This window comes from Physeter macrocephalus, chromosome 2, assembly GCF_002837175.3.
Source record: "Physeter macrocephalus isolate SW-GA chromosome 2, ASM283717v5, whole genome shotgun sequence".
NCBI classification, from domain to species: Eukaryota; Metazoa; Chordata; class Mammalia; order Artiodactyla; family Physeteridae; genus Physeter; species Physeter macrocephalus.
In genome coordinates, this window is record NC_041215.1 from 24,318,980 (window position 1) to 24,341,073 (window position 22,094).

The 22,094-nt window shown below is 40.6% G+C and overlaps 1 protein-coding gene across 8 annotated transcripts in view; it reads left to right on the forward strand.

The window, feature by feature from the left end:
• The window catches only part of NCKAP5 (NCK associated protein 5), a 1,103,171-nt gene that overhangs the window by 751,487 nt on the left and 329,590 nt on the right, over nt 1–22,094 (forward strand). For all 8 annotated transcript variants that reach the window (XM_055087128.1, XM_024114998.3, XM_055087144.1 and 5 more), the window contains one exon: nt 10,271–10,358. In XM_055087128.1, coding sequence (XP_054943103.1) covers nt 10,271–10,358 — 88 coding nt within the window. The remainder of the gene's footprint in view (nt 1–10,270; nt 10,359–22,094) is intronic.

Here is a 22,094-nt window from a genome sequence, read left to right on the forward strand (position 1 = left end):
AACAAACACATGAAAGGATGCTCAACATCACTAATCATTAGAGAAATGCAAATCAAAGCTACAATGAGGTATCACCTCACACCCATCCGAATGGCCATCGTCAAAATATCTACAAACAATAAATGCTGGAGAGGGTGTGGAGAAAAGGGAACCCTCTTGCACTGTTGGTGGGAATGTAAATTGATACAGCCACTAGGGAGAACAGTATGGAGGTTCCTTAAAACACTAAAAATACAAGTACCATACATCCCAGCTTTCCCACTACTGGGCATATACCGTGAGAAAACCATAATTCAAAAAGAGTCATGTACCACAGTGTTCATTGCAGCTCTGTTTACAATAGCCAGGACGTGGAAGCAACCTAAGTGTCCATCGACAGATGAATAGATAAAGAAGATGTGGCACATTTATACAATGGAATATTACTCAGCCTTAAAAAGAAACGAAACTGAACTATTTGTAGTGAGGTGGATGGGCCTAGAGACTGTTATACAGTGTGAAGTAAGTCAGAAAGAGAAAATCAAATACCGTATGCTAACACATATATATGGAATCTAAAAAAAAAAAAAAAAAAAAAAATGGTCCTGAAGAACCTAGGTGCAGGACTGGATTAAAGATGCAGTTGTAGAGAATGGACTTGAGGAAACAGGGCAGGGGAAGGGTTAGCTGGGACCAAGTGAGAGAGTGGCATGGACATATATACACCACCAAATATAAAATAGATAGCTAGTAGGAAGCAGCTGCATAGCACAGGGAGATCAGCTTGGTGCTTTGTGACCACCTAGAGGGGTGGGATAGGGAGGGTGATGCAAGATGGAGGAGATATGGGGATATATTTATACATAAAGCTGATTCACTTTGTTATAAAGCAGAAACTAACACATCATTGTAAAGAAATTATACTCCAATAAAGATGTTTTAGAAAAATGCAGTGAGACAATAAAACATTAGACAAGTGACATTAGAATCGACTTTATATGTTCATTATTCATTTTATCCTTGCATTTCTACAATTATTTTTACAGTTCTAAAGTGCTTCCACATTCTCATTTGCTCCTTATAAACAACCCATCAACGTAGGAAGAGAAAGCATTATTATTTCTATTTTATAGCTGTAGCTACCACAGAGAAAGTTTGTACATAATGTTTCAGAGTCTGATGTAATGTTTTTGATTTGAGAATGAAGAAAAATGTTGAAAATACAACAGTTTCTGAAAAAAAAATTTTTTTTTAAGTTATTTAATATATCATTGTGTGCTCCACTGCAAGAAATGATTTATAAAGATGCTTCTAGTTGAAAAATGGGGGAGTTTAAAAAAGTTTTTAAAACCTTATGCATATTCAACATGTAATATATTTTGGGGGGTGTGGAACTTACACAATGAAGTATCAAATGAACAAGAGATAAAAGAAGGATTTTAAATATTATTTTAGGGGCTTCCCTGGTGGCGCAGCGGTTGCGCAGCGGTTGCACGTCCGCCTGCCGATGCAGGGGAACCGGGTTCGCGCCCCGGTCTGGGAGGATCCCACGTGCCGCGGAGCGGCTGGGCCCGTGAGCCATGGCCGCTGAGCCTGCGGGTCCGGAGCCTGTCCTCCGCAACGGGAGAGGCCACAGCAGGGGGAGGCCCGCATACCACAAAAAAAAAAAAAAAAAAAAAAAAAAAAATGGTCCTGAAGAACCTAGGTGCAGGACTGGATTAAAGATGCAGTTGTAGAGAATGGACTTGAGGAAACAGGGCAGGGGAAGGGTTAGCTGGGACCAAGTGAGAGAGTGGCATGGACATATATACACCACCAAATATAAAATAGATAGCTAGTAGGAAGCAGCTGCATAGCACAGGGAGATCAGCTTGGTGCTTTGTGACCACCTAGAGGGGTGGGATAGGGAGGGTGATGCAAGATGGAGGAGATATGGGGATATATTTATACATAAAGCTGATTCACTTTGTTATAAAGCAGAAACTAACACATCATTGTAAAGAAATTATACTCCAATAAAGATGTTTTAGAAAAATGAAGTATAGAAAGAAAGAAAACATTTAGGGAATTCCCTTCAACTCCATGTGGAAAATTGCGAGTGAATGCATCTCTCTGCTTTCCTGCCCTCTCCAAATCTGCCTTTCTCCATGCAGTGATCTCCCCATGCAGGATTAGCGTAAGCCTGCCTATGAGAAAATTTATGTTGCTTTCTGTCCACATACAGCTGGCCCTGGAGTGAATATGATGCAGTAATTCAAATTAGACTAGCACCTTTCGATCTGTTTATGAATGGTGTTGCCTCCCCATGAGTGAATTAGAGCACTGTGGTTCCTGGGCAATGGTATTATACTTGCAAAATTTGTGCTGAATTAAAAATATTTATCATCTAAGAAAGAAATAAGAAATCCCAGGCCTCCAACATTTATCCAGAGTGAGTTTCAGTTTCAGTGCAGTTTTTCATTACTGTCACTGTAGATTTACTATTCCCAGCTATTAGAGCCAGGATAAGCAGAGATTGGGTTAAGAGCATCGAAGTCACGGCCAACCTGGGGATTGTCCCTGCTTACATGCTTAGATATTCTAGCTTCTAAGTGAGGAAACTCATTTGCTAAGGAAACAAGTTGGTGCAGTTGGGCGGAACCTAGTTCTAAACTAGTAAAGTTTCCACATGAACAGTTTCATCTTGAAATTGAATATTAGTCAGCTTTTCCCCTCACTCCCTAACTTGAGGAAAGCTTTGCACTGCAGTTAAACTGGGGAGGGAGGATGGGTTGTCAGGAAAGCAATGGGAGTAGAATGGGAAAAAGATATTTAAAAGCAAATGATATGTGAGGCCATGCAAAATATGTTCACTAGGATAATTCTCTGATCTTTTCTCCCCTAGCAGTAGAGCCCTGGGGTCTCTTAGCAGAGATTAGTCTGCTAGATGGTAAAGGATGTCCAGACTAGGGATTGAATCTAGAAAACCCTGGCCTTATAAGGATAATATTTTAACCACCTAAGCTGGTTAGTTGCAAATGAAGCATATGAACTGTGGATGGCATATTAAATGTGACAAAAAGAGCAAGGAGTTATTTCTAGGAGATATTAGGTTTGTTTTACTAATGACCAGGAGCCCTGCGTCTTAGGCCCACGTGTCGCAGCTTAAGAATTAGCCCCTCTAGTCTTGCTGGTACCTCTCTCTTGTTACTACTTCTCTCTGACCAGTTACATCTACATATAGGTCTATGGGGAAATGAAAATATAAGGAGCCAGGAAATGAGTGTGTGAAAAAAGTATTAGATTCATTCATTCACCCAAAAAAGAATTTATTGAACGCCAAGTCAGCAACACTAGCTGTGCTTAGTTGTTAGAGATAAAATAAACAAGACACAGTCAGTGACCTCAAGGAACTCAGAGATCATTAATAAGATGCTATAAGGCTATGGTGGAAAAGTACGCAGAGTGTAAAGAAAGTACAAAGGAAGGGCTTCTCCTTAAGGAAAGAAGAGCATCCACTTGGTGGTCCACCATGCTCAGGCACAAAGGAGATTGTGGGTTTTACCTTTCCAGGCTTTCTTCAGATTCTGTGTGATTTTGAGGCTGCCTGGAGACCCAGTGGGCCTGCTATGGAAGGTCAAGGGCACTCTTACAGATGTGTCTGAAGATAAACTGCCAGGTCAGCACGCTCATTGGAGGTGGCGACCAAGATTCAGAACAGTGTAGCAAGCAGAAGCTAAGCTGAAGGTCAGAGTGCCGTACATACCTCCAGGCTCTGATCAAACAGAGCAAACCGACTGGGAACAGCCTCAAGACCTTCAGACATAGAAGCAGAAGGGCCAGCAACAAATCTGTAGACAAGTGACTTCCCTCCAGATATAAGATGACACCACACCCAAGTCTCCTTTCTCTGTAAAGATCGTGATCCGTGCAACCAGACCTGCATACACCTAGGAACCATCTATGGAAGAAAAGCAGTTGCTTCTCTTCAGCATTTTTACCCGAGAGATAAGGTCTACTTTTAAACAGAGATGAACAAAATGTTGTCAATAATTTACTGTAAACAATTTTTAATATACAAAAAGTTGAATGAATTTTACAGCGAACACTGTATACCCAACAACTGGAGTCTACCACTCACTTTTACTGTACTTTGCCATATGTCTAGCCATGTATCCATCTCTCTCTCCACCCATCTATCTAATCGTTGATGCATTTCAAAGTAAACTTCAGGCATCATTACATTTCACCCCAAATTATGTACATACTTGAGCATGTATAGCACTAATTAAAGTTCCATATTTGTTTATGGTGCATTTTTTCTCTCAAGATAAAATTTATATACAATGATATACACAAATCTTAAATGTAGCCTTTGATGAATCCCAACAAATGCTTAACACCTGTGCAATACAAACCCCTGTGGGGATACAGAACGTCAGTGTCGTCCCAGGAAGTTCCTTGTGTCCCTTAGCAGTCAGTCTTTGCCCTCCCTGGCAATCACTGTTCCTAAATTTTACATGATAGATCAATTTTTCCTGCACTAAATAAAGTTACATACAAATGGAATCACGTAGTATTTAGTCTTTTGTGTGTGGCTTCTTTCACTCAGCATAATGTTTGTGAGATCCTTCCATATCATTGCATGCGTCAGCTTATTCCCATTGTTGCTGAATAGGATTCAATGTGGGAAATATACACAGGCACACCTCGTTGTATTGCACTTTGCTCTGTTGTACTTCCCAGATACTACATATATATTTTTTTACAAATTGAAGTTTTGCGGAAACCCTGTTTTATCAGATGATAGCATTTTTCAGCAGTATTTTTTTTTTTTTTTTTTGTGGTATGCGGGCCTCCCTCTGTTGTGGCCTCTCCCGTTGCGGAGCACAGGCTCCGGACGCGCAGGCCCGCTCCGCGGCATGTGGGATCCTCCCAGACCGGGGCGCGAACCCGGTTCCCCTGCATCGGCAGGCGGACGCGCAACCACTGCGCCACCAGGGAAGCCCCCTTCAGCAGTATTTTTAATTGAGGTATGTACATTGCTTTTTAGACATAATGCTATTGTACATTTAATAGACTACAGTGTAGAATAAACATAACTTTTATATGCAATAGAAAAACATTTGTGACTTGTTTTATTGCAATATTTGCTTTATTGCAGTGGTCTGGAACCAAACCGGCAATATCTTTGAGGTTTACCTGTTAACACAGTTGCTTATATATTCTCTTGTAGATGGACACTTGTTTCTCAATGGATTTAAAAATCCGTCGTGTTAGACAAAGTGTAGGATTTATAGTAAGGTTTGGGCAAAAGTTAATGCTAGTCAGCATGTGGAGGCTCAAGAAAAAAAGATGTTTGATTATATACAAAATAAATGGATTGTATTTTTTCTGACTATCCCAGTGGTCGTGTGCTTAAATTTTTTAACCCTGCTAATAGTCATCCAATGAAAGACTGTCTTGTAAGCGATTCTCTTTTTTCCAGCAGATATGGGAAGGATGCTTGTCCCCATTTTGGCCTTTGACCTTGCCGGATGAGTGCTGTTCTCTATATGGGGGTCACATGGGATGACTTCATAGGGAGGAGGCTCCAGGTGAAGGAGAGGTGCTGCAGTGACTCAAGCCCCTCAACCTTCTTTCTATTTGAACCCCAGTCCCTTTCTTCTTGTCTTTAAAATGAAATTCGATCATGGCAGCACCCTTGCTTAAACTGACACACTTTCTCAAAATGAGAAGACTGGTAGTCAAATACAGTGAAACACAAGGAGAAGCAATTTGCAAGTCTCAGCAGCAGCTGTCAACAAAGTGCACGGTGTAGGTGAAGAGAATATGGCATGTACTTCTAGCAGAAGTGGGTGGGTTCTGGTCTTGCAGCCTCTCACATAGGAAAATATGGGGGGATATTGAGTAATTGCACTATTAGTTTCATTTTTATTTAATGTGATTAATCAGCAAATACGTAGCTTAAAATATTTCTTTAAAACAAAAATATGATTCGGTTCAGCTTTTAGTTCAAAGAGCCTCATCAGTTACTAGTTTGAGCCGGGGAGTGTGGCTTCTTGTTTTGTGTTCATTTTGTTCTATTTCTGTCAAAAATGACGTGCTAAACTGAATATCTGATCACAAGAGTCACAAAAGAACGCTTCAGTCTAATGTTCTGATCAGTTCCCAGAGTGTCATTCGGCAAAAGAGAGGGCTAAATTTGGGGAGGAAGGAAGGGATGTGGGAGAGTTCGCTTTCCTTTACCTGCTGTGAGAATGAACAGCTCCCAGTGTGCTCTGGGATTGTGTTTTCTAATAGTATTTTCATTATTGAATGAGTCAGGTTCTTCAGGGCTCAAATCATATTCTCTGATGGTAAAGAGACTCCTGACGTTACCAGGCCCTGAATGATTAGGTAGTTTCCTGCCTTGAAAGGATTCAGGAAACCATTGTCTTTGAATATTTACTTCCAGAAGGATCTTCCTTTGTTGGGTAGGGAGACTGTCTCTGTGAGACATGCATGCAGATCCAATGACAACTTCCCCAGTCATCTGCTCTTTAGAAGGGGGTCTGTGACAAAGGTGGACCCTTGGGTACAGGGAGAAGTTTTCATTTCAGATCCTCACTGATCCAGCTCTTATGTGCTTTTGAATTGTTATTCTTCTTGTATGTTCTTTTTTAGTGTCCTATTTTTCTAACTTTAAGTTAGTGCCCTTTTTAAGCAAAACCCATGTTTTATTCTTCCCCTAGAGGAAATACTATAGGACAAATTTATTAATTAAATGATACGTACCTTAAAACACGGAATCTATTTTCAGTTAAAGACAATTCCTACATTTGTAGCTATGTTACTTGAAATATACTGTTTGCATATGAATTTGGTTTATTTTTTCTGACTTGCGTAGGACTTAACTTTTTAAAAATAGTTCGCTTAATGTACATTAGAATTTATTACATCTCAGTAAGTCTAATTTTGGCCTAGACAGTTTTTAGTTATGATAGCTACTTGACTGGTATTTAGAGGAAGAAAGGATTTAATCTCAGGTCAGACAAAAGGAAAAAACAAAAAAGAACTAGAAGACATTAATTAAGGTAAGTGTTTAACGATAGATTGAACCAATCAGCAATTTAAAAACAAAAACAAAAAACTCTGCCCGTACCTGACCTGGGGAAAGGAATTGTGTTATTTTTAGTCACATCTGAGAAACAGATGATAGATTTTTCTGTGTGCAGACTGGTAATGCAATCCCTCATACATCAGCTATCAAAATAATAAAACAAAGTAAAATGTCATTGGGCATTATGCTACAATGGATGATGCTTCATAGTCTTTGATTTTTAGGAAAATAGAGAAGTTTGCTAAATGAGAATTTTTTTTTTTAATATATCATTAGGGAATAATGGTATATTCCTATCAGGTTCAAAATATTTCTCTGTTAGCAGATTCATAAAGGTTATGAAAGATGAGACAACTTAATTTTTTACCAAGGGTAGGGCTGGGTCCCTACAACTCTATTCCAAGCTGTAGCTTGGAAATGAAATTGGTTTTAATTAATCATGAATTTGTGCCAGAAAAGTGTTCACCGTGTTACCGTGGGTCTAGGCTGTTTGAGATCCTGTTTTGACAACTTTCTTTCCACCGCCTCTTTTTTCTTTCTTTTTTTTTTTTAAACTTTGAAGCCAAGAAGAACGGGGAGAAGGTGAATAAATGTTTTTCTTTTTGATCCAGCAACTTGTGTGTAGAACTTTTAATTATACAGAAGAGATAATTCAACAAGATGTGCACTGAGACAGAATTGTGTTTTAATTTATTGATGGCAAAGACAAGATTTTATTTGAGTTTTAACTGTTGGCCCATAATTAAGTCAAATGTTTATAAACGAATAAAATAAGGATTGAAATAAGAAAGACTTTCAATCTCTGTGTGAAGATAGGAAGAAAGTAAACTAATATTTAGGAAACAAGAGGCTAGTCCCTGCTGAGTGATGTTGAGCAAGTTATTACCATTAGCATTATTTTTCTTATTCATGGTAGATTTAGTAAATATCATGGAAAATCTACTGTCATTCAAGAGGTTGTCTCTGTTTATATAAAATGAAATAAAGTATTAGAAATTGGCTTTCATCACTTACTATTTCAGAATTTGTGACTTCTTCCCACCTATTTTTTTCACATAAAGCTCTCCCCAGGTCAGAAATAATATTGTTGCTTTCTTGGGTTCAGCATCCAATAGGTTTTCACAAAGACAACTCTTAATTAGGAGTTAAGACTCCTCTTCATTTCACATCATTTCCCTGAATGTAAATAAGTCCTAGTGGAAAAAGGATGCTGCTTTTACAGTCGTGAAAATGGTTTAATCCTAATTCCCTGTCCACCTAACCATGATCCCGTAAGTAAGCCATTCAACCTTTCTGGACCTTGGCTTTCTCATCTACCACAGAGATAGAATGATACTTTAAAAGTGCATTATAATGATTAACAGACATGAGAGGTCTTTGACAAGTTAAAAGTACTATTTAATTTTATTATCATTAATAACATAGGATATGTGAAAATATAGGGAACAGACTTTGCTTTCCTGGCTGGATGCACGAAGAGCTGGCTTGAGTAAATGTATCGTCACAAATCATTCTCTGAGCACTCATAATCAGTGTCCACCATCTTCTCGAAATCCTGAATGGATCCTGGTGACATCGCCTGTGAAGGCAGAATTTCCCCGGTTATAATCCACGTTTGGATTGGCGCAGTTCATCCGCAGTGTCTTTACTCTTCTGCTAAGTAGTGATGCGCCATATGAGTAGTTGGCATTCTGAACCACACTATCTTGGTTACTGTAAGGGTCGTGCCACTTCTGGGAATTCAGAGGCCTCCTGGAGCCCCTAATTTGTCTTGCTAGAAGCCCTAGTGAGAGAGAGAGATGCTGGGTCAGCCTGCTTCCCCCGACAGATCTCCTAAACTAGGATTATACTGAGTCACTAAAATACATGCTTCAGGATGGGACTTGAAAAGACAGCCAACTCAGGTTCTGGGCATATGAGAGCACTGTGTTCATTGTGTTTATTAGTTCGGGCAGCCTGCTCTCAGAGTTCTGGTCTGTGAACCCTCACGGATGAGTCCCAGGGATAAGGCCATTCGAACATAGTTTGAACATACAGAGTCAGTGCCTGTTACAGAGTAGGCACTTAATATTTTTTTAAATGAATTAACAAGGGATTCATATAATAATGTCTACTGAGTACCTACTTTATCTGTAACTGAGGGAAGTACATAAATATATGACATGATTCTATATCAAATATTGTAATTTACTTCAGAAGACAAAGCATGCATACATGAAGTCTTTGAGTATTAAAGTGGCGAGTTTTTAAGTGATAGAATGAATGATTTAAAGTATAGGGCTAAAAGAATCCATAGAAGTAGGGGACTAATAAAGAAGTCTTTTAGGAAGTGAAACTTGAGGTGGCTTTTGAAAGATGGATGGCCCATGAGAAGGTGAAAGGGTGTTGGCATTCCAAGAAGTAGTAACAGCCCGAAACAATGCCTGGAAATGGAAATGGGTGTGTGTGTTTTTACTCTTTACTTTTGGGTTTGGGGGAGGGGGTTGGGAAGGGGAAGGGTTTGAAGTGGGTATTTAAAATACGATTATAGCATACAATATATATCATTATATAACCTATAGAATTACTCATAAATGTGCACTAAGATGTATTTGTAAAGATATTTCTTCATTCAAATAGCAAGCTTTTTTGAAGTAATTTAAATTCCATCAGCAGGGGAATGGTTAAATAATTTATGGTGCCTTCACATCATGGAATATTAGGAAGCAGTTGAAAAAAAGTAGATCTTTGTGTGCTGACATAGAAAGACCACCATGGAAAGACATAACAGTGTATTAATGGTGAAAATGGATTCATATGGGATGTGTCAACTTTGAAAACTGATTTTAAAAAGTCAAAGTGGTATTTCAGGAAACTTACTGGGGTGACACTGTGTCCAACTGAAAGTGAAGAGGGATGTTGGGAGATGTTTGCACGTGTACAGACATAGGAGGCCAAGGGTAGAGACCTGAATGGTAAAGAGAGAGAGAAGCCAGAACCATTCTGCAGAATGATCGCAAAGGACTTCATGACAGATTCTTAATATAGGGGATGAAGGAGAGAGAAGAGAAAAGAGATTTCCAGGTTTGAGTTTAGGGAATAATGTACTAAAGAATGATTTCTACTAACTGGAACAGACCCATGTTAATAGGAAACATTTCTTAAAGAAATCGTTTATTCATTTATCTATCTACCTGTCTATTTATTTATTTATTTTTGCTTGTTTTTCAGGATGGAAGAAACAGTACGAAATCTACTGCAGAGTCAGGGACCTCCAGAACAGAAAAAAGAAGAAACTGTTAATATAATGGTCTATCAGGTACACCACGTGTCTTGCTCTTGGCTGGATACTGGTTGGCTTGTTTTGCTTGGATTTCTCTAGCTCTGTCCTCCCTAACCTGGAGATAAATAAAAAAGGATGGTCCAGACCCCAGTGCTGGGAGCCACACCAGTCACCTCTGTTTGCGGAATACTGTACACATTCATTTAACTCATTCATTTCTTGTACTTTGTGAAAGGAATTGTAGGTGTGGTTGTAGGAAGGTGCAAAAAATACGTTTATAGAGATGCAGAGAGACCTGTAGAAGTATCGTGGTACTCTGTGGTCAAGGCTGTAAGAGAGGCATCTACAGCATTCTCTGGAACACAGGGGCCCAGGGAAGGTAAAGAATACTTCCCAGAGGTCTGACATTTAAGGTGGACCTGAGAAGTAGAGAACAAGAGAACGAACATTCCAGGCAGAGGGAAACCTAGGCAAAGGGGCAGTGGTATGAACGTGCATGGCAGCCTCCTGGAGAGTAAGAAGCTCACGGGGACTGCATCATGGCTGGTGAGATGACAAGTTTGATGGTGAGACTGAGGGGACATGGAAGAGCTGGCCGAGGTTATGCCTGTCTTCTCAGCTCATGGGTGTGGTCTTGCGCCTCAGGCCATGTGGAGTCTATAGAGGTCCAAAGAGAGTCAGTGGTCAATGCAGTACCAAGTTGTCCTTTTTTTTTAAAAATTAATTAATTAATTTTTTTGCTTGCACTGCGTGGCACATGGGATCTTAGTTCCCCGACCAGGGATCGAACCCGTGCCCCCTGTATTGGAAGTGCGGAGTCTTAACCACTGGACTGCCAGGGAAGTCCCAACAAGTTATCTTCTGATAGCCCTTATCCCACGGTGTTTTAACACTAGTGAAGTGACCAGGCTGGGAAGCAGGGCATCTAATCTGGGCATGACCCAAGGTGGCCATACAGATGCGAAGGCTCTGACAGCAGAAAGAGCCCAGGCACTCTATCTAGATCAATGCAGGACTTTCATTGAAAAGCACTGAAGATCACAAATAGACACCCAATATCCATTGCATGATTATGCATAGGGGGCTTTCAAAAGCTAAAGAAGGAAAGGAAGTGGGCCAAAGTTTAAGGTGATCACTGGGCAGCCCTAGGTTTTGGCTAGCTAAAGAGCATGTGGGTCTGGGGAGGTGAGCCTAGGAACCCGGCTGGTAAAGATCGTTTCACACTAGCGTCCCTGAATTCACAGGTTCGGGGCTCTGCAACCCGACTTGTGAGGACAAAGATTGAGAGGAATCTGACAATAAAAGTCACAGTATCGTATAAAGTTAAGAAATCTAGATAGAATTAACCTTAAGAAGTCTATGTCCTCAATCGTTGACTCTGGAGACATCTACAGAACTACAGTATGACAACAGGGACAGCTGTTCTCTATCTCCAGTGAAAGCAGTATAAGGAGTTGACTTACGCCGCCTTGGAGGAGATAAAAGTTAGCTCCATAGGGACTTCGCTGGCTGTCCAGTGGTTAAGACTTCACCTTCCAATGCAGGGGGTGTGGGTTCGATCGCTGGTCGGGGAGCTGAGATCCCACAGGCCTCAACGTCCAAGAAAACCAAAACATAAAACAGAAGCAACATTGTAACAAATTCAATACTTTAAAAATGGTCCACATCAAAAAAAAAAAAAATCTTGAAAACAAAGTTAGCTCCATAACAACAGGAGAAAAACTGCGCAAATCCATTTCTCAGGAAAAGGTTTAGATTCTTCTTGAGGTGGCCTTCACGTAGGAAAGGCGTGCCCAGCTTTTCCTGATGTGTGGTCGTCTACAGTAAGGATAAGGATTTTAGTCCTTCTAGCTCTGAATCTCTCCTAGGTATTATATTTGCTTTGGCAGAAAATTGATGTGTAAGTAAAAACTCAGACTTGACTGCATTAAATGGTTCTGTTTAGCCTTAAAGAGTCATATGAACCTGAAATGTCAGTCTTCTGTCCGCACTCACAGGTTAACACCAGGCTTTAATCAGAGCTAAGTAATTCAGCATCCCTCCTGTGCTTTTCCAGTCTCCTCATTGTGGCTCTGTTTCACCAAGTTCTTATTTTCTTTTCATCATTCTTTGCTAATCTCTTCACACCCTCGTTAGCCAAAACCATGGTATACACTCTTATCATCAGAATTCGTTTTGTGAAGCCGGAAGCTTCTTAGAAAAACAGAGAGACTTTTAAAAATGTGTTTTCCAACTCTTTCCTCTTAATCACCCAGTCTCTTAGATTTGGGAAATCAGCTCTTCTCTCTAGAGAGGAGACAGTTACTAATGTGAATTCATGCTACAGGGAAGGGATTTTTCACCCATTGCTCTCATTGGCCTCAGGCTCATTATCTGGAAAATTGGAGAGGGATTTGGGTTACATGAACCATAAAGGTCATTTTATACATTCAACAGCTATTTATTGAGTTTTTATTGTGGACTAGGCACAACTTTGTCCTCTGGGGATTCAAGACATGAGAACAGAGAGAAGGGTGGGTGGCACTGAGTCCCAGGGAGGCCCCTGTCCCCTCAGTCACCCTAGTGTTCTAAATATGGCAAATAGTAGGAAAATCAGCTGTGCAAGATGTGTGTGGTGAAACCAGTGGAGTGCACAGTTAACCCTCCCTGAAGCCGAATTCTTTGCTTTGGGTAAGAGCTGGGAAATTTATTGCTTCGTAATATGGAGGGTTATTAGCACACCCGACTCAGATTTTCCAACTATAAGATTTCTCAGACAGGAGCCAGAGGCCCATGCAAAGCTGAGACCCACAGGAAAGCTCGAGTGGGTCTTATTTTCCATCATGGAAGTGTTTGTTCTGAGGCTTTTTATCGTCCAGTTAATAACAGTAGAGAACAGCTTTCTGAGTTCCAGGCATGCATGTGAAGGGTGCTAATTGCCAAGCGTGCTAATTGCCAAGCGTGCATGTGAAGGGTGGTCATAGTTTGTTCAAGGGGCGTGTCCCTGAAGACTTCCCAGAGTTGGTTATTTGTATCATTTAGAGCTTGTATAATTTCACCTGGACCAGCTCAAAGGTCAGTAGGTGTTTCTGTTCAGCAGCTGAGACAGACCCGCCCTGCGGCTGTCAGTGGTTTCACCGGCTTTGTCACTGTGCACTTCTTGACTCTTTTTGTAGTTTAGAGAGTTTGCATCATTTCAAGGTTTGGGCATGAAGTGACATGAATGCCATTTTTATGTGACTACAGTTTCCAATTTGTCTAGTTCAGAGTCCCATTGACTATGACTAGACTGTAGCTCAGTCGGTCCCCGCAACTGTGCAGGAAGTACTGTCACTATCCTCACGTTAGTGAGGATAGACGGGGACATAGGCTCCCAGAGGTGACCTCTTGCCCAAAGATGCAGCCTGGAAGTAGCTTAGAAGGGATTCGAACTGTAGTCAGTCTGACTCCATGGCCTCGACTCTTTATGTGGAGAATTTCTGGAGAGATGGAATGATGGTGCCCAAGTTATGTAGCTAGATATCATCTTAAGTTGGGACTTGAACCTAGGCCTTTCCACTGGCTATTTAGAGCCCTCTCCATTCATTCATCCGTCCATTCATTTGCTCATTCATTCATTCAAATGACAGTTATTCATTTATTTTTGGACCTACGTATGTTAGATTCCTATTGCTGCTGTAAAAAACTTAATGGCCTAAAACCACACAAATTTATTCTCTTATAATTGTGGAGGTCACAAGTCTAAAATCACTGTACTGGCGGGGCTGCATTCTTTCTGGAGGCTGCAGGACAGAATTATTTCCTTGCCTTTTCTAGATCCTAGCATTCTTTGGCTTTTGGCCCTTTCCTCCATCTTCAAAATACATCACTTCAAACCCTGGTTCCATTGTCATTTCTCCTTTTTCTGAGTTTGACTCTCCTCCCTCCCTCTTATAAAGAGGCTGTGATTACATTGGGCCCATCCCCATAATCCAGGATAATCTCCCCATCTCGAGATATTTCATTTAATCACATCTGCGAAGTCTCTTTGGCCATAGAAGGTAAGGTAACATATTCACAGGTTTTGGGGATTAGGTAGGATGTGGACGTATAGGCGAGGGACATTGTTCTATCACACTAAGTAACACATGAACCCAGCAGGCTGGCAGTACCTCGCAGATGCCAAGCTAAGTGCTAGAGATACAAAGAGGCCTTTTCCTGGAAAGCTCAGTTTATAGGTTGCTGGAAATTGGGGAGGGAAGGCAGATAATTAATTGAATATATGCAACAATGTGATAGGAGCCCACAAAGCAGCTTGCACAAGTTCTGGGAACAGAAAGGAAGATGCCACCAAACCTACCGCACTGCTCTCCCCAGAGACTCTTCTCCTTTCTAGGACTTCCTTTCAACAATCCTTTAACCTTTTCTTTTAGTCTCTGTTGTCATGGACTCAAGAGTCAGGCACCCCACAGCCTGCCTTTCTCGGAACATCTTCTATCCCTGGTATTTTAATATAACCATCATACTGTCCCGACACATATGTTTGGTGCTTTACAGTTTTCAAAGTGCTTACACAAAATGGATCTCATGTGTTCATTTCAGCAGCCTCTAAATTAGATATTAACCTGCTCATTTTTAAGGATGAGTCTCAAAGAGGACTGTTTCAACTCTGGCAGATGCTAAGTGGTAGAACTAGAAATAAATCTCAGACTTCCCTAAGTGAGATACATAGAATGAAACTGAGCAGTTATCAGTGGGCTAATCGGATGGCAGAGCCTAACTTCCCAGCTCACAAAATCCTTGTCTCAAAATACAAAAATAAGTGAAAGGAAACTGAAATCAATTAATAAGCCCTATAATGTTTGTGCCTGACATTTCTTCTATGGGAGAGACAAGCCCATGAGTAAGAGAAATATTACCGATATACGGAGGGAAAGTGATATACCTAGCACCTAGGATAGATTCCTTTCATTATGGGAAAATAAAAGACCTCAAAAGATCGTCTGTAGAGGAAACTGAAAAAGGAGAACCATCTTCCATTTCCCTCTTGCTCTGTCTGTTTCTTTCTCTAGCTCATTCTTTCTAGGTATTTGGGGGTTTCTTCTGTATCATGTGATACATTCTTGAAGCCCAGGTTACCATTTCATTTAGTTGAGTAGTTAGGAAACATGTTAGAAAAAACATTCATGACTCGATATGAACGGGGGCAATTCAGCGTAAATGAAATGGAGCAGCCAGTTGAGAGGACGATACGCCTTCAGCTTCATCTGTCAAAGTATTTCAACACAGGCAACCAAAGATACAGAGAATCGTAATACTAATGATAGATTATCCATTAAAGTCCTCTTGTGTCTGTAGCTACCTTTTGTGCTGCTTTGCTGTAGCTGATAGATTTCCTCTTGTCTCTGCTTTTCTCTATGGAACATGAATTGAACCCATTAGCTTTATTTATTTAGAAAGAAAAAAATGGACAGATAAATGGAAGCACTAATGAGGGGGAAAAAAAACCTGCATGTGGTACAGCTTCTGCCACTAATGAGACTTTTGGCCTCAGACGGTCACTTAAACTCTCTGGGTTCCTCCTTTCTTTTGTACTTGTGATTGAAGAGATTTTGGATTACTTTAGGGATCACAAACACAAAAACCTACAATTGCCAAATAATGTAAATGGTTAAAGTAGGCCAGGTATGAGAACAGTTGTGTGTCCTCTGGGGCTTTACATTCTAATTTTCCACTTTTGATAAGGAAATAGGTACAGAGAGACGTGGTGTTTGCTTGTTTTTTGTTTGTTTGTTTGTTATTCAAAGGCAAAAGTCTTGCTTTTAAAAACCATGCAGTCGCAGCCTACACTTGGTTTAATTCCAAAGGGCAGTAGGGAGTGGTGGAGACTATGGCAGACTGACCAAAGAGCCTCTGTCTGGTCTGAAGGCAGCCGTCACAGCCCCACTGCAGCAGATCCAGATGACTCAGAATGTACACCAGTGTGGACAGATGGCCATACATTTCAAAAGAAGATGAAAGTTCAAGTTTTTACGAGCAGTTTCTTAGTCTGTAAATACTGGCTTATTTTTTTTTATACATGGATTAAGTAAAACACGTGCTAGACTCAGGGCAACAACCGTCCACACAGAAAGATGATTTTGAGTGGTTTTTTCTTGCTCTTAGAATTCTGGGATTTTGATGCTTCTGTGCAATCCCGTGAGGCCTGGTCTACACAAAATGCAGCATGGAGCACATCACCCTACCGTACTGCGCCCGCCCCCGTACCACCCCAGGCCCCGCTTCTGACGTGCGCTGAGCAGCTGCTATGTACTTACTGGTCAGAGTCCAGTCATTTCACAAGTGTGAGCTCACTGAATTTTCACAAGAACCATTTGAAATGTCTCGAGTTTACAAAAGAGGAAACTGAGGTACAGAGCTGTTAGATTGCCTGCCCAGAGTCACACATCACCAGTGTTGGGTCCCTCAAGCGACTTGGCACCCTTTAGGCAGGCAGAGTAGGTCGCCACAAAGATGGAGCGCAGGAACTTTGTCAGGAGGTGCGTGCAGCGTGTCACTGTCCCAGGAGAGGCACAGAGAGGTTGACGTAGTATGCAGCCCTGTTGTAACAGTGTCCACAATCAGCTCTCTTCACCCCTTTACTCTTCCCATCTTCGTGGAGAGCCCTGCCTGAGCTGTGTAGCTTCCGAGCCCAGCTCCATCTCTTCTAATGATGCCCTAAGCTAAGGTATTGATCTCTTAGCCTGTGTTTAAAGCAGTACGGTCTGATACCCACCTTATTTCCATTCCAAGTGATCTAATTGAAAATCAAAATGACTTTTTCCTTAAATAGTTCCTTAAAAGTAGTCTCAGATGTGATTAAACGGGTGATGCTTGGGGAAAGGGAGCCTTTCTAGTCATCCTAAAATCTGTCAATCATCAAATATATATCCAGATTCTTTTATGTACACAGAAAACATGTGACGTAGGCTGGGGCCTTCCTCATTGAAGCTCAAGTCATGACTAGCAGAGATATTACTGTATTTCATAAATTAGAATTTTTTTAAATTGAAGTATAGTTGATTTACAATGTTGCATTAGTTTCACGTGTACAGCAAAGTGAGTATATATATGTATATATGTATATATATATATATACACACACACGTATATATATCTTCTTTTTCAGATTCCTTTTCCTTATAGGTTATTACACAATACTGAGTATAGTTCCCTGTGCTATACAGTAGCTCCTTGTTGGTTATCTATTTTTTTGTATAGTAGTGTGTATATGTTAATCCCAAACTCCTAATTTATCCCTCTCCTCCCCTTCCCTCTTTGGTAACCATAAGTTTTTTTTCTATGTCTATGGGTCTTTTTCTGTTTTGTATATAAGTTCATTTGTATCATTTGTTTTTAGATTCCACATGTGAGTGATATTATATGATATTTGTCTTTCTCTGTCTGACATACTTCACATAATCTCTAGATCCATCCATGTTGCTGCAAATGGCATTATTTCATTCTTTTTTATGACTGTGTAGTATTCCATTGTATATATGTACCACATCTTCTTTATCCATTTATCCATTTATCTGTTGCTGGACATTTAGGTTGCTTCCATGTCTTGGCTATTGTAAATAGTGCTGCTGAGAACATTGGGGTACATGTATCTTTTCAAATTATGGTTTTCAAATTATATACCCAGGAGTGGAATTAATGGATCATATGGTAGTTCTATTTTTAGTTTTTTAAGGAACCTCCATACTGTTCTCCGTAGTGGCTGCACCAAATTTACATTCCCACCAACAGTGCAAGAGGGTTCCTTTTCCTCCACACCCTCTCCAGCATTTATTATTTGTAGATTTTTTGATGATGGCTGTTCTGACCAGTGTGAGGTGATACCTCATTGTAGTTATGATTGCATTTCTCTAATAATTAGTGATGTTGAGCATCTTTTCATGTGGCTTTTGGCAATCTGGATGTCTTCTTTGGAGAAATGTCTATAAATGATAATTCGTATCAGGCATAGGATTTTTTTTTTCTACTTTTAACTTCACCTTCTTTCCCTATAATGACTTAAGTGTACCTTAGGCAAATTCAAAAATTTAAGTGCACTCGAAAGAAAAGTTAGGGTTGAAAAATTAAATAATCACAAAAGATACCTTTCTAAGAAAGCTTTTTAAAATAACAATATTCCTACTATATTTAAAGTGTGAGTTTCCAAGCTTCTAACATAATAGCATTTATTTTTCTTGAGCATATGTAAATGCAAGGCAAAACTGCCATTTGTGGTTTTCAGGAGCTGCAAAGTTCCTAACTCTGTTTCCTGGCTGAGTATCAGAATCACCTTAGGAAACCTTAACAGATTCAGCTATCCAGGCGCCTTCCTTTATCTTCAGACTTAGAATGATCTGTCTTGTTTGGCTGTTTCTGAAACTGTTCCTCAAGGAAGCGGTTTTCTTCCTTCCTCTTTCTGCTTAGTTTTAAGCAACATCCTCTCTTCATATAATAAGTTTAGGTAAAGGAGGCAGGATTTCTTAAAGCCAAAGTGATGAGATTCAGTGCAGCCAAAATCATTGTCCTTCATAAAATATTCCTTTTCTCTTTGAAAGTATTCTATAAGATGAGTGTATGATTTTACACCCTACAGAAATACTTTCCAGAAGTTTTCAAAACAGTCTCTGTTAGCACGCTAAGGACAGGGTTCACCTCTGTAATTCCAAAGTCATATGAAATACTTTGAAAGGAATAGAGGAGTTTCAAATATCACTCAGAGTTTAAATAGTTATCTACATTCTTCATGGAAATTTTAAATTCCTGGCTTAATAGGTTCTGACTGTTCCTTCCCATTCTCAATTTCTGCCTACATTCTGTGCACAGACACGAATACGTTTCCTGTTAGATATTTTGACCCAGAGCTGAACTCTTATCAAGTAAAAGCAGAATGTGGTCTCTCTGTTGAAGCATATGTAACCTATGAATAAAATGGTGCCCCAAAAACTCACCTTCTCTTCATACAGGTGAGCTGCTTATTGTCAATGAACATGAGCTGCTTTCTTCAGCTCATCTCAGCAGAGGGCCCGGCTTTGTTTTGGAAGCCCCAGACGGTGTCTCAGGTCAGGAGGTTGTATGGGTAGAAATCAAAGAACGTTGCCCTTTCGTAATTGTGTCGCTTGGGCAAATAGTTTGGGCACGTCAGATCATTAACCAGGCATATCAGTTATTTCTTCCTCTTAGGAAACAAATGAATTTCAACAGGGCAAAATCACGATGATATCAATCCTTGAACTTTGATCCTGTTTTCTTAACTCACATGAGGCTACAAAACTAAATTTTATTTTTTTTAGGGCTTAGCTTATCAATGCTTTATGAGACAGAGATAAAATTGTGTGTGGGGGGAAAATGGACAGTATTGGAATTAGGAAATAATTAAGAAAGAAGTGGAAAGTGCCTGCTAGGGAAAAAAAATTCTTTTATTGCTGAGCTCTCTCTTATACTGTAACCTTTCAGCTGTGTTGTCCTTACTGATTTTGCACGCACAAGCTAACACAGCATGGCAAGAAGAATCACCAGGTGTGGGGTGAGAGGAAAATGGTCTGGGTAGGGGTCTGCTGTCTGGGTTGAAGCCAATGCAGCGTTCAGGTGTTCACTGGCCTGATAGGCACATCTGAAGAGGCAGGACCACAGCCCTTGCAGGCTTAGAATCTTGTACTTGAGCCTGACAACAGCTTCCAGGCTTGGGAAAAGTAGCCACCTGCCAAGAAAGGACCTTCCTCAAACCTCAACTATAAGACAAGGGTTAGACGATGATCAGGTTCTCAACCCACCTGTGCCCCAGCCCAGACCAATTCCACAGAGTCTCCAGCAGCTGAGCCTCGACCCTGGTAATTTTCAACATTTCCCCAGGTGATTCTAATATGTCACTAGGCTTGTGAATCGGTCAACACCTTGATCGGGAAGATCTTTTCTAGCCAGCTCAACTCTGTGAGGAGTGCGGGGAAAAGATTCATAAGGAAGTGTGACTTACAGGGTGAAGGGGAGTTGGAAGGTCAATGGAGATTCAGGGTTTGTTTTACTTCCCGCTAAGACTTTTGCTGTTGCCTGGAAGGAGAGGTTATCTAATCTTAGTTTGCGTGAGGTTTATGCCAGCTGTGCCAGGGTCCAAAGGTGGAGGATTTGCACTCCCCCAGGCCCTGGGCTGTGTAAACACCTCAGGCTCGGGAAGGATGGAGACAGTGACTGAATACACGTTGTCCCCTGCCCCTCCCCCATGTCCGTCTGTTGGCCACTTATTCAAACATAGATGCCAGCAGTGCTCAGTTTTTCTTCTTGGCCCTGTGGAAAAGCTAATTCAGATTAATAAAGGGAAGAAGCAATCTGAGAAAAGGAAAGTCGTAGACCATCAAAAAGAATGCCGTGAGCTCTTGGTGGCCCCTCTCCTTCCAGAGACCCCACGTATAAGGGATTGTGGCTGGAGAATGCATGAAGGCGAATTTAAGTAAGAAAACGTTTCAGAGTCAGAGAGACCTGGAAGCGGGTCCCATGTTTCTCACTCAATTAGCTTTTGTCATCTCGGGTAACTTAATTGACTTGAGTCTCACTTTTCTCTTCTCTGTAATGGGTAGAATAAGGCTAAACAGAAAGGTTGCTGTTTTCAAAGTCCATCACTAGACATGATTTCATCTAACAGTTGGAGATAGTGTATGATAACGTGCATAACACATGTTAAATATTCAACAAACAGTAGCTATTATTGTTAAACATCTAGCCTTATCTATCTACTCATCTGTTCTTTCTCTTCATATACCCAGATGCTTCCTCTTACCCCACCTCACTCTAGCCTACCCTATCGGCTAGCACCACAGAAAGTGTGAAAAACCTAAAGGTTCAAAATTGGAGAAAATGATGAAGCTATGAGAACTGTGGGCATTTCAGGGGGGCTAAACCCAGGATCAGGTCCCCTGACAGGTCTGGCCTTTTTGGTGGTATCTTCTCCCATTGTGCCATCTTGTCGTGCCCATACCCTATCTACCAATATTTTCTCACTTAGGTACGTTTCTCTGAAATTTCGTCCGTTAAAGCATCATTCTATGTAAGAAATAAAGAATTAAGAAGATACATACTTAAGGGGAGTCCTTCACATGTTAGTGTGACCCAGTTAAATCTGCAGGCTTTGCTCCATCAGCCCATCTCAGAAAACTGAAATTTAGAATTGGGGGTTTGGAAGGAAAGGAGACAGGAAAATAATTTTCCTAAAGTAATTTAGGAGCTTATAATCCCCTCTGTTTATTAAGTCTGGGTGAGACTTCACCTTGGAGAGGGGTGCAAGAAACCTCTTTGTCCTCTCGCCTGCATATGCTCAGGACCCAGACCTCAGGCTGGTACTATCATAAGAAACTGTTGAGGGCCTGGTATGATCCTAGTGCCATTTACTTTATGCCTTCTGTGGAATGCACCAGGTGTCAAACTGACAAGTTGAAAGGAACTTTTGGAGCAAGCCCATTGAATTGGGGTCTTAAAATGACTTAGATTCTTCCCCTGTTTAAATAAACAGCCAAATATCTGTAACAATTCGTGATGGTTCCATTGTTTTGTAAACTGATCAAAATAGATGTTTTTCCAAGTGTGTTCTCTTGGGTTTGCCACCACACCCTAATAAATTTTGTATCTACGCTAAATTAATAAAGTAGCGCAGTAAATTCATTTCTCCCCATTAAAGCCAAGCCTATACCTTAGTCTGAATTAGTAAGCTTCTACTGTAAGTGATGATCTGAAAACAATGCCATTGCAAGTGTTCTCTGACAGCCTTTTTTATTTCATTTACAAAATAAC